Source organism: Mustela nivalis (genome assembly GCF_964662115.1).
Source record: "Mustela nivalis genome assembly, chromosome: 4".
NCBI lineage: Eukaryota > Metazoa > Chordata > Mammalia > Carnivora > Mustelidae > Mustela > Mustela nivalis.
Genome location: NC_139023.1, coordinates 145650785 through 145669975, shown reverse-complemented (window position 1 = coordinate 145669975; position 19191 = coordinate 145650785). Strand labels below are relative to the sequence as shown.

The 19191-nt window shown below is 36.0% G+C and overlaps 1 protein-coding gene across 4 annotated transcripts in view; it reads right to left on the bottom strand.

Moving 5' to 3' along the window:
* The window catches only part of ANAPC10 (anaphase promoting complex subunit 10), a 110648-nt gene that overhangs the window by 45833 nt on the left and 45624 nt on the right, over positions 1-19191 (bottom strand). For 2 of the 4 annotated variants that reach the window (XM_082728284.1, XM_082728283.1), the window contains exon 4: positions 7118-7238. The exons of the other annotated variants lie outside the window; for them this stretch is intronic. In XM_082728284.1, the coding sequence (XP_082584410.1) occupies positions 7118-7238 (121 nt within the window). The remainder of the gene's footprint in view (positions 1-7117; positions 7239-19191) is intronic. 4 annotated transcript variants of the gene reach the window in all.

The following is a 19191-nucleotide window of genomic DNA, read 5'->3' as shown; positions in this document are numbered from 1 at the left end:
CTCATCACTGGCAGCTTGAGAGGAATCTCATTAAATCATCTTTTTCTTCCCAGCCCTTGAATACTGGCATTTCCACAGTTTGAGCCCCAGCAGTCTTCTTTTCTACTATACATGTTCCCTGAATGAATCAGAACTCACACCTAAGCTTCTACTTACACACTAATAATTCTCAAATCTGCACCTCTAACCTAGATTTTTTCCCCCCAGTTCAGATCCAATTACCTGACTACCCCCTGAAAAGCCCTCCATCTACCAGAAATCAGTGACAAAAACTAATCTCATTAGCTTAACCTTTCTCTCCATCCCCAATGTTCCTTACCTCTGTACTCCATTTCTGATTAACACAGCATTCAACCAGGTGCCAAACATGAGAAGAATTCTAGATGCCCTCTTCTAACTACTTGAACCCCAACCCCGTACTTCCACTATACCCTAGGTAATAATCAGTCACAAATTCTGTTGATTCTACTTTAAATACATCCCCTTTCGTCTGAATACAATTCCCATGGCCTTTTGGTTAAATCCTCATAATTTTCACCTGGATACTACCTATTCAGTCTTCACATTGTCCAGCCCCAACATTCCCAAGATTAAATTTTATCAGTGTCTCCTCATTTAAAGCCTAAAATCCCTAGAAGTCTTAGAGTAAGCACAATCTGATTTTGGTCTATGTATTTTCATGTAACAATTACACATTTGTTCCCTGAATGAATGTAAACTCCTTATGTAGAGATGCCATATTACCATGATCATAACAATAAATGTGTAGAATGGATAAACACTTCAGTCTTTCTTGCCACTCCCCCATACCTACCTCGTTATCAGAAATACCAAATTACTTGCAGTTCTGCCATTAGGCCATGCGCTCCTGTTTCTCTACTTTTATATATGCTGTGCCCCCTGTAAAATGCCTCCACTTGATTCCCCATCTGAGAAGGCTTTATATTTATCCTTAAGATTCAGGTGAACCATCACCTCTTTTAGAAAAAAATTTAAAAACATTGCTCCTAATATTCCAATGCATTCACATGGTCCTGTGTGTTTATTTACTAGACTATATTGTAATTATTTATTTGCCTATTGTTTCCACCAAACTAATAAGGGCTTAAGGGCAGAAACAGTGACTCTCTTTAACTGTATCCCCAGTATCTAATACAGTGCCTGGCACTTAAAAGGCCATAAATAAATATCTAATGAATAAAGCACAAGTCTGTTTTGTAATGGGAATGCCTCTGCAGTCTAAGTTTGTGGTCAAACAAAAAACCGAAAGTTACAAGAGTATTAATCTCTTAAAAATATATATAGGGTTGGGACACCTGGGTGGCTCAGTTGGTTAGACGACTGCCTTCGGCTCAGGTCATGATCCTGGAGTCCCAGGATCGAGTCCCACATCGGGCTCCCAGCTCCTCAGGGAGTCTGCTTCTCCCTCTGACCTTCTCCTCGCTCATGCTCTCTTCTCACTGTCTCTCTCTCTCAAATAAATAAATAAAATCTTAAAAAAAAAAATATATATATATATAGGGTTGCCTGGGTGACTCAGTGAGTTAAGCATCCCACTCTTGGTTTTGGTTCTGGTCATGATCTCAGTCAGGAGATCAAGCCCCACATGGGTCCCCACACTTGCTGTGGAGTCAGCTTGAGATTCTCTCTCTCCTTCTATGTCCCCCTCCCCCAAAATAAATAAATAAGATCTTTAAAAATATATATAATATTCCACTGTGTAACATTTTAGATTCAAAAGTAAATAACCCCAAATGCATAGTCATCTTAACTCCATTTTGGAAATAAGTAATGTATATAATCATGAATAACTTCATAAAAATTGCATATGTTACTTTTTGAGAGGGAAAAGAGAAGATAAAATTTCTGGCCTAAAAATTATCTGTATCACAACAAAGTATTCCACATTCATGTCGAAGATGTCCCAGGGTCATATAAAAGCTAATTTTTGAAAACATTTTCTTTTAAACTAGCTAAATTCAGCAAAAACTATTTTTTTCAAAGGCTCAATAAATTAAACACTGTCTTATCAAATCAATTTATGTTTATAGGAACTACCTAAATCATTCTACTTTATATCAAGTTGTCTAAAACAGAACCCTCATCAGAAAGTAAATATAAGTAGATTTTAAGATCGATGGATAGAGTCAGAGACTTTTGTCTGCATCTTCTTACTCTACCAAACACATTAACAGAAATCAAATTATAATAGCAAATTTTATGCTAACAGAAGAGCTGACTTTTTAACCACTTTTGTCAAAGTACCATATATGGACTCCCATAGCCATGCTACTGATTCAAGACACAAGGAAGAGAGCCAAAAGTCTTGCCCACACGGAAGAAAAGAAAAATATTTCTGCTCTCTTAACACTGAAGACTTGTTTCAAGCATCCTCTTAAAAAAATTAAAAAAAAAAAAAAAACCAACTTTGGTAACAGCTTTATTATCTGAAGACAAAAACAAAACTTAAAATTCACTTAAGTGCACAATCTTGTGCTCCATCAATATTCTATCCTTTTGCAGCCACAAATTTTAGAAGCAGAATGCTAACAATGAATCAAAGGACAATTTTCACCCTATGCTGAAAATACCTCTTTAACCTTCAGTTAACAAGTTGTTTTTTATAGAACTGTATAGAAATAATTTTGAGAGCAGTCATTTTATATCTAACTCATTTTAGTTTCATATTTAAATACAAAAATTTCTATAATCATTTTTTAAAAGGTAAATAGTAGGCAAACTGAAAAGGACTGTTTTCTTGAATCTTAGCTGGAGATGTTTTCTACAATATTAAAATGGTTGCATGTGGGCGGCTGGGTGGCTCAGTGAGTTAAGCCTTTGCCTTTGGCTCGGGTCATGATCTTAGGGTCCTGGAATCGAGCCCCGCATCCAGCTCCCTGCTTAGCAGGGAGCATGCTTCCCCTCTCTCACTCTGCCTGCCTCTCTGCCTACTTGTGATCTCTGTCAAATAAATAAATAAAAATCTTTAAAAATAAAATGGTTACATCTAAGATAGACTATTCTTTCATCTCTCACTCTAAATGACAAAATATTTCCTTTGCACGTATTTTTCCTTCTGAGGGCAGAGGAAAAAAAACAGCACTAAACCAAAACATAATGCTAAAAGGCAAATAGTTTAAAAATTTTCAAAAACAGGGCGCCGACTGACTCAGTCCATAAAGCTCAGGAATCTCAATCTCCTGGGTCATGAGTTCAAGCCCCACACTGGGAATGGAGTCTACTTGAAAAAAATAAATATAAATAAATAAATAGGTAGATAGCTAAATAAAAATTTTAAAAGCATTTATCTTTATTTGAAAATTTCTGTGGAATAATTTCAATAATATGATGAACATGACTTCTTGCACAAAATTACACAACTGAGATGATGTGTTTTGAGAAGATAGTGCCATAAAGACTCTGAAATGCTAAGTCCTTACTTCTACATAGAAGTAGTTTGTGTTAAAAAAAAAAAAAAGTAGTTTGTGTGGAAGCAGTAAGTCACAAACACCTCATGAAATGTTCTTAGGTTGTTGGTTCCCAATTACTGTAGAGTGGACAATTTTAAAAACGAAAAAGTAGAATTAGTGGCATAAATTAATTCATCATGTTATCAAGGAAGTTATTCAACAGTTTTGGCATCAAAAGCATTCTATCCAAACAAACCTAGTTTGAGTATCTTATAACCATTAAGTAGAAAGCCTAAACTTTATTTCCATTGTAAGTCCCTCCTCAGGTAGAGAGGTTGAAATATGCATCCTCGAAGAGTAAAGGGAAGGCTTAATCTCTTCTCAGAGATTTTTCAACAGAGGTAACAAAGATCAAGATAGAATAGTGTGCTTTATAACTGAAATGAAGGAAAACATGATAGAAAAAGAATAATTTTTTGATAGATAGGGTAGCCATTAGCTTTTCTTGCCCTGAACTAAATATTTGTAAAGTTACCAACTCAAATCAATAATAAAATGACAGAAAATAGGTTTTTAGAGTGTTTCAAGTAAACAAATCCATAATTTCTAGTAAAAAAGGAAAACCCATTAAACACTTCAATTCATACTACACCTTCCCGTGGGCAACCCTCCATGGAAAAATATAAAAAGATTTAGTTGGATTTTCCACTCAGTTAAATCAGTCCTATAACTAATGAAATGATGGCTCTAAAAGCCTCATAAAAGTTAACACTACTTTAATCATTTGTCTTAGTATCGGAGTTAGAAGATTTTTTAAAAATAACAATTTACATCCTATAGATGTAAGAAAATACAATCATGATCTGCTTATCTTCCCTTAAAAAACAAAATAATACCAGAATATTTAACTTAGAAAAAAGGTAAACAGAATAAATCACATATAAAGATGTATAATTAAAAGATAAAGTATACTTTATATCATGAGCTGCAAAGGCGGCACTAATATTTTAAAGCAAAATCCAAAAATTATGGTTCCTTAGTGAGAACTGTGGCAGAAAAGCAGTATGTTCATTAAGTTTTTCAGGAAAACAACTTACATTATCACCTGGTAATATTTAGTATTACTGGTCTCATGAGGCTATGTGGTCACTACACAGAAATATAAACACACTTGGAATAAAATTAAGAGACTACCTAAAAGAGCCCTTATTCTATGTGACTAATGTTTCAGTACTTAAATGATATAAAAGAAGCAAAAACTAGATTAAAAATATTCTGCGATGATCCAAATATTTCAAGTTTGTCCAGTTTACAAAAGAATACAAAATATATATTTAACACTTAAACCTGGAAGTCATGTATGAAGATGTACATTTCCCAAAATGCATCAAAGAATATTTGAATATATATATTCTGAGAAAATCGAGTTACAAAGAAGACTACTTAAGGTCTTATTAACATCTAGATTAGGAGACTAGCAATTAAAGGACAACAGTGACATCTAGTGGACATTTCAAATATATGTCACATAATTCAACCTGCCAGAGGGATTATACGATAAACCTTTAATTTTACACCAAAAAAAGCCAGCTCTGTTCCCAAAAGGTTGCTCAATATGATTAGCCCAATCATGTGATAAATACAAAATATTTAACAAAGTATATCTCAAGTCCTTAAAACAGTAAAACAGACTAAAAGGGCTAGCAAAAAGCCCAATGTAATTATGGTAATAAAAAGAATCTAAAATATTCTGAATGAAAAAAGCCCTGGGTAAAATGAAGAAACTGACAAAGAAAAATGAAGAACTGATCTATTTATGAATTTATTCAAGCATGGAAAGTACATATTAACCAGTATGGTCACACAAAATAAATATTTTTAAACGAAAAAAGAATATCTTACTTAGAGTGATTTTTTAAAGACAAATTCATAGTCAAGAAAATTTATAGGATCATTCCTTTTTTTTTATATGTTCAGTTAGCCACTCTATAGTAGTTTTAGATGTACTGTTCAATGATTCATTAGTTTCATATAACACCCAGTGCTCATCACAACACGTGTGCTCCTCAATACCCATCACCTGGCCAACCCCATCACCCCCCACCCCTGAAACCCTCAGTTTGTTTCCCAAAGTCCATAGTCTCTCATGGGTTATCTCCCTCTCTGATTTTCTCCCCCTTCAGTTTTCCATCCCTTCCCCTATGGTTCTCTGTGCTATTCCTTATATTTAATGTGTGAGTGAAACCATATGATAATTCTGTTTTCTGCTTGACTTATTTCACATTCCTTAAAAGTAAAGGAAGATAACTGGAATAAGACCAGGTGGTCATCTCAAAAAAGTTGCAAACTTACCTCAAAGGATGAAAAAAAAAAAAAAATCTGTGGGAGACAATGTCCTTATTTGTAAACACATAAACAAATTTCACAAAGAAACAACACTGCATTTAATGAGTAAGTAATGAAAGTATATGTGATTCTTATTAAGCTTATTACTAACTCAGGGAAGAAATATAAATGTAGAGACAGGGTCTTATAAACACGAACTCAAATAAGAGTCCAGGCCACAAATTGGCTGAAAGTCTTTTCAAAAACCACAGGTGCTTCCCAGATCTCTCAGAATCACCTAATTCAAAAGATTTTAATGATTGTTTGAACTCAATGACTTTCTGACAAGAAAAGATGCAAAGGGCCAGAACTTTTCAAGTACAAAGTTCAAACTCACTGAAAGTATCTCTGAAACGTAAGTATTTTAGCACTAGTAACAGTCAGGTCACAAAAGCATTATCCTGATAGCTTCGAAAAGTTATAAAGCAGATAAATAAATTGGGGTATATTCAAACAATTCCTGAGTATAACTCAGGAATATAGAAAAATGAATTACTGCTATACACACAACAACATGGATGGACTGTCAAAAAATTAGGCTGAGTGAAAAAAGCCTCACAATAAGTTATACCATCTGTGATTCCATTTATATGACATACTAGAACAAAGTAAAATGATCTATATAATAAATGAATGAATGAATGAGCAAACAAAAAAATTAGAACAACACTTACCTCTGAGAGTAGGATAGAGAAGGAGATTGGTTGGGAAGAGATATGAGGAAATTTAATGGGGTAGTGAAAATGTTCTATATGTTAATAGGAGTCAGGGTTACAGATATGTTTTTGCATTTGTGAAAACTCACAAATAAATATATTTAAGATTTGCGGAAACTGCATATAAATTGTAAAAAAATGAACCTGAAGCAAAACTCTGGTTATCATATATTACACTGAGGTATTTGGGGTGATAAGTACAAATATCTGCAAGTTATTTCGAAATGCATATAAAAATTAGATGAATTGATGGACAGTTAATAATAAAACAAATATAGCAAAAACACTGATAATTATAGATTCTAGGAGGTGAGTATACTGCGGTTTACTATACAATTCAGCTTTTCTATACATCTGAAAATTTCTGTAATAAAACACTAGGTAAAAACGAAGATGACAAATGAATCAAAAAAAATTTTAAATATAAAAAATTAAAAATGCTTTCTTAAATATTAACAATATTCCTTTTATGTATTAACATTTATTTTTTTTTTGTATTAACATTTAAATCTGTCTAATCTAATGTCAAATGTAACTATTTTCTAATAGTTCTCCTGTGAGCAAGAGTCACAGGAGAACATATCTTTTAAAATGTGAAAAACATACCCGAATTTCTTGAAGATTGTGAAAATTATTTCCTACTCTGACTGAGATCTTGCTTGGAGTATAGCTTTCATCAGATTTGTAGTCTGCATAAATACATAATGTCTTCACCGTTGTTTTTCTTCTAAAAGCAATAAAATAAAAACATGCTCCTTATCATGTGGAAAGATTATATCCAAGAATCTTCTGATCATAGTTTGCTAAAATGAGTACTTCAATTAACAGTTCCCAATTCCTTTCATTTTAACAATGATGAAAATGAAGAAGTAAAAATACGATACACATTTATATAGGCATCTCTTATCTAGAACATGGTCAAGAACCAGATGTGAGCAAATTAAAAACATTTAAACCAAACTAGGTATCTTAAAGTGCAAATAAGCATTAAGAATTTCAATTCTCTTCATTTGTATTTTAGACAAATTATTCTAACAAGCTTGGTTTTCTTTACTAATTTCTTTCCTATGTCAATACTTGAAAATAACTAGCTAAGTAAGAAATTAAGTCCAGCAAAAACAATATCACTTATAATATAATTTTATAATATGTAAATATATATTATAGAATATATAATAGTATAATTTTAAAATATCTCAAGAAATAAAGTTCTACTGTTTTCAAAATATACATACCTTTGGAAAATAAGCAAGACTATATAACACAAAATTAATCTCAGAAAAAAATGCAAGTGGCCAAAAAACATGAAAATTGTTTAATCTCTAATAATCAAAGAAATAGGAATTAATCATTCAGACATTAGTTTTGTTATCACACTGAAAAATATTAAAATGACTGATAATACCCAAATTTGATTAGAAAAAGGCACTTTCATAATCAGTTAGTAGGCATACAACCTTTGATACATGAATTAAACTCTATGAATACATCAGAAAACCAAAATAACACAACTACTCAAAAATGGATGCAAAAGAATGTTTACCATCCTGGGGTTAAATTACTAAAAAATCATAAGCAACCTAAGCATCCACACCTCAATAGGGAATTAGCTAAGTAAATTATATTCATTCTATGAAATCCTATACAACTATTTAAAACAATCAAACACATTATATAGGTTAGGGAAAAAAGGAGATTACAAAACAGTATACATAGAAGGACTACATTCTGGAGAAAACAAAAAAAAAACTTGAATAGCATAAAAATCTCTATATATGTATAGGTATATGTGTTTTATATATGTATTTATATAAATACAATATAGATAGATGTAGATAGAATCATATAAAAAATTAAAAGTGACTAGTTTGGTGGAGTAGAACTATGGGAGAGCTCTTTTTTCTTCTTTATGATTTATATATTTTCTGAATATATTTTTTTACACTGAGCATGTGCTATTTGGGCCATTAGGAAAAAAAAAAAACACCAATTTTAAACATCAACCAAAAAACCAATAAGAAGTCTATTTCAATGTGCTTTAAAAGTTAAGTTCTGGTATAAAATGGCACTAACTTAATAACAATGAGCTCCTTGAACAGAAGTAGTCTGTGTCAAAAGTCAACCTATAAAAACAGCAGGGGATCTGTGGCTCTTAGTGAGGGGACCAAACTTCTATAACCCAAGCTATTCATCAGAAAGGAATGGGGAAAGTTAAGGACTTTTCCTCAAATAATAAAGACAGATCAAGATATAAAACACTAAATACCCAGGAACTGCTGACAGGATAAATACCATTACCAGGTTTTCAGAAGGGGCCAGCGATATCAAATTGACATATTTTCTTTCTTGCGGGCCAGGAAGGAGACATGAGAGGAAGCAAAGAAAGAAGGGAAAATTTTGAAGGGCATCCAAAAGATCTTTTTCCCTGATGAGCCAGAAGCAGACTGTGAAAGGTTTTTCTTATTGTGGAAAGATCAAAGATCATGAAGATTACCCTTGAGGACTTTTGCTTTTCCTTTTTTAACAAAAACAGATCTAAAGGGCCAAGCTGTTTGCTCAGAATAATTTTATCTCCAAGTTATGAAATTCAAGAGCACTTAAATCACTGGAACCTGCAAGACAATAAGGGTGAGGTGAGAAAGGCCAAGAAGGGCAACAACAATAATGACTATAAAAACAACAGCAACAAAAGAAAAGAGCAAGTGGATACTCTGGCCCAGAAGTAAGGCTTCTATTTACTCCTCTACCTTGGATATAGACGCTATTACCAACTTCATTTTATTGATTTAAACAAGAAAAACAGTAACACCCAGGTTAATACTAACTGGCTTAAGGTAAAAGCTAGGAGGTAGGCCCAGTTGAAGTTGAAACATGTTGACTGTCCATCTGCCTCACATGATCTTAACCACTCTCGCATTCCTATTAATTAATTGTACTTATTCAACAGTCACTGATACTAGTTTACAGTAATATGGCAGTATCTGAATTTCAGCTGCCATAAGTTCTTAAAACCCATGTATTCCCGGAAAGCATAATGTATAATTTGCTTTACATTTGTAAAGGGAACTATGACCTCAATGAAAGTTTAAACACTGTTATTCTAAATTGTTTATCAATTTTAAAATTGTTTACCAATTTTATCTCACAGTGAAATAAAAAAAATAATAGTCATAGAAACCAAGCTACGTGTCAAATAGCAACGCATGTGGGAAGATTAAATGCACAGGTTCCTGAGACATCGTGGTGGCTACTCGAATTGCTCAAATCATCATTATAATAATAAGCATCATACTGTACGCTTCCTCAATGCCAAGCACCACGCTAAACGCTTAGGATAAAGTACTGTAGGAAGGGAGAAGAGAGAGGGTACACTTCCCCATTTCTGATGCCATATGTAACACTCTCAGCCTCTCTAGTCCTCACCCACCCCTCCCTTTCTGCTGAGAAACAGCTGCTGGCAGAACACACGACTTTGTTCCTTCATGCCACAAAGTTAATAGAGGCAGGCTCTACCTGGCCAGCACTTTCATGACTGGATGGACAAGTCTGTTTAATGCTAGGGTTTAATATTAGGAAACACACTTAACTGCAAATATAATCCCCTTTCTCAAGAATCAGCTTTGTCAGTTTTAAAAGAATATCTTGGACTCCACCCACTAACTCCTGGATAATTTCTCAATTCATTGGGAACCCATAAAATTGAAAGAGACGACATTAGTGACAGATGCTCCTGGATGCCAACCTAACAGCCCCTTTTCCCTTCCTTCTTCATAGCCTCCTGCTAAAAGACTATATTCCCCAGCTTCCTTTAAAGCTAGATACAACCATATGACTAAGTTATGGCCAATAAGATTTGAATCAAATGACTATATTTTATAAGGTTTCTTTAAAGGAAGAAATGTCCCCTTTTTCCTTCCCCACCTACTCCTTCCTGCTGCCTGGCACATGGACATGATGAGTAACATTCCAGCAATCACTTATGAGGTGAACTTAAGGATAGAACTCTTAAGCTAAGAATGGTAGAATGGAAAGAGAAGTAATCTGGGTCCACAATACATACACTATGGGCTGTCATACCACTTCTAAACTGCCAGGTTCTTCTTATTGAAGAGAAAGAGAAAATAAATTTCCACTTGTTTAAAGCACTGTTATTAGAAGCTCTATTACCAAAACCAAAACCAAAACCAAAACAAAACAAAACAAAAACCCCAGCAGCAGCAGCAGCTGTGTTACTAAACGTTCTTATTTCTATTTAATACAGCATTATCATGCCCACAATACAGATAAGGAAATAGAGGCTCAGATTCAGGGTAAGCAAACAGTCTCACTGACACATCTAGTAAAGCACAGACTCAGAATTTGAATCTATGTCTGTATAACTACTGTATATAAGAGTAGTTACTAACTCCTGAGGGACAAGACTTAAAACTAAAAAACAAAATAGTTATAATATTCTGTTTATCATTCCCAGTTAACATTCTAGATACATTAAAACTAAGAAACTGAGACATAAAGCGCCCACATACTTGCCTAATACAAAAGGCAAACAAATGGTTTACATATATAATAAGTGACTACATTCCCCTGTGTTCCTCATACCATAGTGGAAAATGTCCCCTTTGTGTAAAAGTTATTTTTTTACCAATATAAACAGAATACTAAAAGGAAAGCTTTTACTGAAGGTTAAGACAACAAATATCATGTTTTAATAGGAACATAAGACCTCAGTGTGACTGAGATATGATTCAGATATGATTCAACAGATATGATTAAAAACAAAACCCAAGTGGTCAGGGATGTCTCCACATGAAGAAAAAACTGTTACAGGACTTAGCCCTACCCCCAACATAAACAACTAAATGCAACCACAAATGAAAGGACTATCTCCAGACACTAAACAATAGGCAGCATTAAGAATCCCGAGAGAATGGATATGAATGAGGTGAGCACTATGCACAACTGTGCTTTCTGACTGAAGGCAATTTCTAGACTGCAATGCAGGGAGGGCACAGTCTAATAGAATCTTTCAGTCTCATTAAGTTGAGGAAGGAGCTATCCTACAGAAAAACTCCGTAAGTCTGCATGGAGTATTCTGCACATGCATAGGGTGAAACTCTACAAAGACAAGCAAAGAACAGCATTGCTGGGAAAGAAACATTACAGGAAAACAGCTAACAATTCCCAGAGGTCACAAAGGGTAGGGAATCACTGGAGTTCCCAAAAACCAAAGTGGAGAGTATGAATACCTCTTCAAATATCTAGCATATTCGTTTGAAACCCCAGAAGGGTCAAGCCCTAGCATACCTCAGGTTAATCTTGCCCAAGGTAAGTGATCTTGAAGTGTAGTCTGGGGACCTGTGGAGGACTTGGAAGACCTTTTCAGGGATCAACAAGGTCTCAACTGTTTTTCTAATAATCCCAAGATGTTACTTGCCATTTTTAGAATCATTCTCCTATGAGTACATAGTAGAGTATTTCAAATGCTATCTGAAATGGGATATTGTAAGAGATTTAACGAAGAAGCACATATGAGACTCCAGCTCTTCTCTCTTAAGCCAGACACAAAAGACATTCAGACCAAAAAAAATAAATGGATAACATTATTCTCACTATTGTTTTCTAAGAGATAGTTATTTTTCACTAAAAAAATGTTATTCATGCAAGCATATAATAGGTTAATCATTATTTAATTTTGGATGAATAAAGGCTCTAAAATACTTCAGCTACAATCTCTAATACGGTAAATACTGACAGATGCAAAAAATAAGCAAAAGAGACCCACAGAAAAGTTTGTAAAACCAAAAAACTTAAAAGAACTACTGCCCCAGAGCAGGGATCAGCAAAACAGTGCTCACAGGCCAAATGTGGCCCACCACTTACTCCAGTGAATAAAGTCTTATTTAAACAAAGAAGCACCCATTCATTTACCCACTGTCCACAGCTGCTTTGCACAGCAAATTTGAGCAGCTGCAGCAGCATACAACATGGTTTGCATGACCTAAAATATTTACTACCTATCTTACTACAAAAAAAGTTTTCTGAACCCCACCTGACAGTAAAAAGTACTGTAGTCGCACTGTAAAGAGATCAACCCTCAAAAAAGATCAAGTTGATTCTTTTTTTTTTTTTTTAAAGATTTTTTTATTTATTTATTTGACAGAGAGAAATCACAAGTAGATGGAGAGGCAGGCAGAGAGAGAGGGAAACAGGCTCCCCGCTGAGCAGAGAGCCCAATGCGGGACTCGATCTCAGGACCCCGAGATCATGACCTGAGCGGAAGGCAGCGGCTTAACCCACTGAGCCACCCAGGCGCCCCGATCAAGTTGATTCTTAAGTAACTTAACAGCCTGCCAGAACAAAATCCAATTCTCTTTTAAAACAAAACAATAGATTGCACTCAACAAAATTTACTAAATCCTGCATCCAACCAAAAATTACTATAAAGAGAGCACCTGGGTGGCTCAGTTGGTTAAGTCACTGCCTTTGGCTAAGGTCATGATCCCAGAGTCCCATGAGTCCCGCATCTGGCTCCCAGCTCCACAGGGAGTCTGCTTCTCCCTCTGACCGTCTTCCCTCTCATGCTCTCTCTCACACTCTCTCTCAAATAAATAAATAAAATTTTAAAAAATTACTATAAAGAATTAGAAAAATGTAACCCATAATGAAAAAAATCAGTCAATAAAGATATGGAAAAGACAGAGATGACAGAATCAAAAGATAAGAAATTAAAAGAGAAAATAAAAATACCTACAGGTATATAACGAACCATTCAAAACTTGTGACTTAAAAAAATTATTTTGTTTGTGAATCTGGAATTCAGGCAGGGCTCAGAAGGGAAGTTCTACACAGCATCAGGTGTGGCAACTTGACTTGGGAGCTAAAGGATCTGCTTCCAAGAGCTCACTAATATGGTTGGAAAGCTGGTGCTGGTTATTGGCTGGGAGCTTATTAGCTAAGGCTTTGGCCTTTGGTTCATTTCCTCATGGGCTTCCCCATTTGATGTGGGTTTTCTCACAGCATGGTAGAGGAGTATCAGGGAGAGAATCGCAAAAAATAGAAAACAAGGTAGAAGTTGTATACTTTCTATGACCCAGGCTTAGAAATAACAGTGTCATAATATCCATATTCTCAGGCAACAAATCCATAAGGGCCTGACCAGTTTCAAGCGAGGAGACATAGATGCCATCTCTTGATTAGGCAGTAGAGAAGTTGTAGAAGGGCATGTGCAATAGAAAATCATGTTGTGGGACACCTGGGTGGCTCAGTCAGTGAAGCATCTGTCTTTGGCTCAGGTGATGGTCCCGGGGTCCTAGAATTGAGCCCCACATCATCAGGCTCCCTGCTCAGTGGGTGTCCTGCTTCTCCCTCCCCCGCAAACCTTGTGCTCTCTCTGGTGCTCTCTCATGCGTTCTCTCAAATAAATAAAATCTCTTAAAAAAAAGAAAAGAATGTGGAAAATATAGTCTGTTATAAAGATGCTCCAAGAATTAAAAGAAAACATGAGCACAATATGGAGAGATGAAAAATATTTTTTTAAAAATGGAATTTGTAGACATAGAAAAAAATCTGAAATAAAAAATTCACTGGATGTAATTAACAGTTTAAATATTGCAGAAGACTGTGAACATAATGATATAACTATAGAAACTCTCCAGAATTAACGATAGAAAACAAAAACGTCTCATCCATCATTAAAATAAATAAAATGTCAGTGATCTGTGAGACAGTATAAAGCAGACAAACATGTCATTCAAGTCTCAGGAAAAAGGGGGTTAGATAGAAAGCATTTGAAGAAATTATAGAAAAAATTTTTCAATATTCAATGAAAAGTACCCAATGATTCATGAAGGTCAATGAACTATATAAGAAAGATAAACACAAAGAAATCCACATCAGGATAAGTCATAATTACACTGCTTAAAAAAAAAAATAGTGATAAAGAAAAAAAAGTCTTAAAAGCAGCAGGCAGGGGGGATGAGGAGACACATTAAATATAGAGAAACAAAGATAAGAAAGACAACAAACTTCATATCAGAAAAAATAATGGAACAGCGTCTTTAAAATGTTAAAGAAAACAAACAACCTACAATTAAGTATCTGGTGAAATACATTTTAAAAATAAAGACAAGGGGTGCCTGGGTGGCTCAGTGGGTTAAAGCCTCTGCCTTCGGCTCAGGTCAGGATCTCAGGGTACTGATATTGAGCCCCGCCATCGGGCTCTCTGCTTGGCAAGGAGGCTGCTTCCTCCTCTCTCTCTGCCTGCCTCTCTGCCTACTTGTGATCTGTCTGTCAAATAAACAAATAAAATCTTAAAAAAAAAAATAGGGAGGGAGGAGTCAAGATGGCAGAGTAGTAGCAGGCTGAGAGGACATCAGGTAGCAAGAGATCAGCTAGATAGCTTATCAAACCATTGCGAACACCTACAAACCCAACAGGAAATTAAAGAGAAGAAGAGCAACAATTCTAGAAACAGAAAATCGACCACTTTTTCAAAGGTAAAACCGGTGGAGAAGTGAATCCAAAGCAACGGGAAGATAGACTGCAGGGGGAGGGGCCGGCTACCGGCAAGTGGCAGAGCAACGCAGCACAAAATCAGGACTTTTAAGTCTGTTCCACAGAGGGACATCACTCCAGATGCTAAACAGGGGTGAAGCCCATGCGGGATGTGGCCCCAGGTCCCGCGGGGTCACAGAAGGATCGGGGGTGTCTGAGTGTCACATAGTTCATGGGTGTTAGACCAGAGAAGCCGGCTACAGAGACAGAGCCAATAAGGAGTCTCAACTCGGGGTTACCTTGAACCGTAATTCGTGGCACAGGCCACTGCTCTGTGAGTGTGGTCCCCACAAGATCGGGGAGACACCCCCTGGAGGAGCTCAGGAATCTGCAGGTTTCGGAGACTGCAGGCGGAATTGTGGGCCCACTGAAGATTGGGGCCCCAAACTCTCGGCTCCTCCAGATCAGAGATTGGGAGGTCACTATCTTTACTGCCGTACTCCAGAACTCTACAGAAAGCATTCAGGGAACAAAAGCTCCCGAAAGCGAACCCAAGCAGATTACTTAGCCTGGCTCCTGGTAAGGGTGGTGCAATTCCACCTCGGGCAAACGCACTTGAGAATCACTACAACAGGCCCCTCCCCAGAATATCAGCAAGAAATCCAGCCAACACCCAGTTCACTTATCAAGGAGAACAGTGGAATTCCAGAGGAGGAGAAAGCAAAGCATGGAATTCATGGCTTTCTCCCCATGATTTTTTAGTCCTGCAGTTAATTGATTTTTAAAAATATTTTTTCCTTCTGCTAATTTTTTTTAACTTTTACCTTTTCCTCTTTAAACGTTTTTAAACTAGTTTATCTTAACAATACCTTTCATAAAAAATAATTATAACCAAGTTTGAACCTTCATTATTATAGTCATATTTTATCCTTCTTTGTATCTAACTTCCACTTTCTTTTTCTTTATTCCCCAAACCAACTTACTTTATCAACTCCTTTTTTAAAAATTAAAAAAAAATTTTTTTTCTTTTTCATCTTTATAGGGATATTCCATCCCTTCACTGAGATTGCCCTTATATATGTTTTCATTCTTTAAAATTTTGGGAGGTAGTTTCTTCTAAGAGACCAAAATACACACAAAATTAAGTGGGTGACCTTGTTCTAGTCACCACTCTAATATATATATATTTTTTTCTTTATTTCTTTTCTTTTTTTATATTCTTCTTTTTTTCTTTTCCTGAACTAATTTATATCCCCTTTCTCCCACCCACAATTTGGGGACACTTCTGATTGGGTTAAAGGGTCTTTTCCACCCTTTCAGTATTTTATTTGCTCCTTCACATATTCCTATCTGGACAAAATGAAAAGGCAGAAAAAATCACCACAAAGAAAAAGAACTAGAGGCAGTACCAAAGGCTGGAGACCTAATCAATATGGAAATGGGTTATATGTCACATCTAGAGTTCAGAGTGACGATTCTCAAAGCTCTAGCCGGGCATGAAAAAGGCATGGAAGATATTAGAAAAACGCTCTCCGGAGAGATAAAAGCCCTTTATGGAGAAATAAAAGAACTAAAATCTAACCAAGTTGAAATAAAAAAAGCTATTAATGAGGTGCAGTCAAAAATGGAGGCTCTCACTGCTAGGAGAAATGAGGCAGAAAAAGAATTAGTGATATAGAAGACCAAATGACAGAGAATAAAGAAGCTGAGCAAAAGAGACACACACAAATACTGAACGATGAGGGGAGAATTTGAGAGATAAGTGATACCATAAGACGGAAAAAAATTAGAATAACTGGGATTCCAGAAGAAGAAAGAGAGAGGGGAGCAGAAGGTATATTGGAGAGAATTATTGGAGAGAATTTCCCTAATATGTCAACGGAAAAAAGCATCAAAATCCAGCAGGTGCAGAGAACCCCCCTCAAAATCAGTAAGAATAGGTCCACACCTCGTCACCTAATAGTAAAATTCACAAGTCTTAGCAACAAAAAGAAAATCCTGAAAGCAGCCCGGGAAAAGAAGTCTGTAACATACAATGGTAAAAATATTAGATTGGCAGCAGACTAATCCAGAGTCCTGCAGGCCAGAAAGACCTGGCACGATATGTTCAGAGCACTAAATAAGAAAAACATGCAGCCAAGAATATCCAGGTAGGCTATCATTGAAAATAGGAGAGATAAAAAGCTTCCAGGACAAACAAAAACTGAAAGAATTTGTAAACCAGCAAACCAGCTCTACAGGAAATCTTGAAAGGGATCCTCTAAGCAAAGAGAGACTCTAAAAGTAGTAGATCAGAAGGAACAGAGACAATATACAATAACAGTCACCTTACAGGTAATACAATGGCACTAAATTAATATCTCTCAATAGTTACCCTGAATGTTAAGGGACTAAATGCCCCAATCAAAAGACACAGGGTATCAGAATGGATAAAAAAACAAACCCCATCTATATGTTGCCTACAAGAAACTCATTTTAGACCCGAAGACACCTCCAGATTTAAAGTGAGGGGGTGGAAAACGACTTACCATGCTAACGGACCTCAGAAGAAAGCTGGGGTGGCAATCCTTACATCAGATCCATTAGATTTTAAGCCAAAGATTATATTAAGAGATGAGGGTCTGTCCAACAAGAAAATCTAACAATTTTAAATATCTGTGCCCTAACATGGGAGCAGCCAACTATATAAACCAATTAATAACAAAATCACAGAAACACATCAACAATAGTACAGTAATAGTAGGGGACTTTAACACTCCCCTCACTGAAATGGACAGATCATCTAAGCAAAAGATCAACAAGGAAGTAAAGGCCTTAAATGACACACTGGACCAGATGGACGTCACAGATATATTCAGAACATTCCATCCCAAAGCAACAGAATACACATTCTTCTCTAGTGCACGTGGAACATTCTCCAGAAAAGATCACATCCTGGGTCACAAATCAGGTCTCAACCAGTATCAAAAGACGGAGATCATTCCCTGTATATTTTCAGACCACAATGCTCTGAAGCTAGAACTCAATCACAAGAGGAAATTTGGAAAGAACCCAAATACATGGAGACTAAACAGCATCCTTCTAAAGAATGAATGGGTCAATATAGCAATACAAGCCTTTCTCAAGAAACAAGAAAGGTCTCAAGTACACAACCTAAGCCTACACCTAAAGGAGCTGGAGAAAGAACAAAGAAAACCTAAACCCAGCAGGAGAAGAGAAATCATAAAGGTCAGAGCAGAAATCAATGAAATAGAAACCAAGAAAACAATAGAACAAATCAACGAAACTAGGAGCTGGTTCTTTGAAAGAATTAATAAGATTGATAAACCCCTGGCCAGACTTCTCAAAAAGAAAAGAGAAGGATCCAAATAAATAAAATCATAAATGAAGGGGGAGAGATCACAACCGACACCAAAGAAATACAGACCATTATAAGAACATAGTATGAGCAACTCTACGCTAATAAATTTGACAATCTGGAAGAAATGGGTGCATTCCTAGAGACATATAAACTAGCACAACTGAAGCGGGAAGAAATCGAAAGCCTGAACAGACCCATAGCCAGTAAGGAGATTGAAACAGTCATCAAAAATCTCCAAACAGGGGCGCCTGGGTGGCTCAGTGGGTTGAGCCTCGGCCTTTGGCTCAGGTCATGATCTCAGGGTCCTGGGATCGAGCCCTGCATCGGGCTCTCTGCTCAGCGGGGAGTCTGCTTCCCCCTCTCTCTCTGCCTGACTCTCTGCCTACTTGTGATCTCTCTCTCTCTTTCTCTCTGTCAGATAAATAAATAAAATCTTTAAAAAAAAAAAAATCTCCAAACAAACAAAAGCCCAGGGCCAGACGGCTTCCCGGGGAAATTCTACCAAACGTTTAAAGAAGAACTAATTCCTATTCTCCTGAAATTGTTCCAAAAAATAGAAATGGAAGGAATGGAAGGAAAACTTCCAAGCTCATTTTATGAGGCCAGCATCACCTTGATCCCAAAACCAGACAAGGATCCCATCAAAAAAGAGAACTACAGACCAATATCCTTGATGAACACAGATGCGAAAATTCTCACCAAAATACTAGCCAATAGGATTCAGCAGTACATTTAGAGGGTTATTCACCACGACCAAGTGGGATTTATTCCAGGGCTGCAAGGTTGGTTCAACATCCACAAATCAATCAATGTGATACAACACATT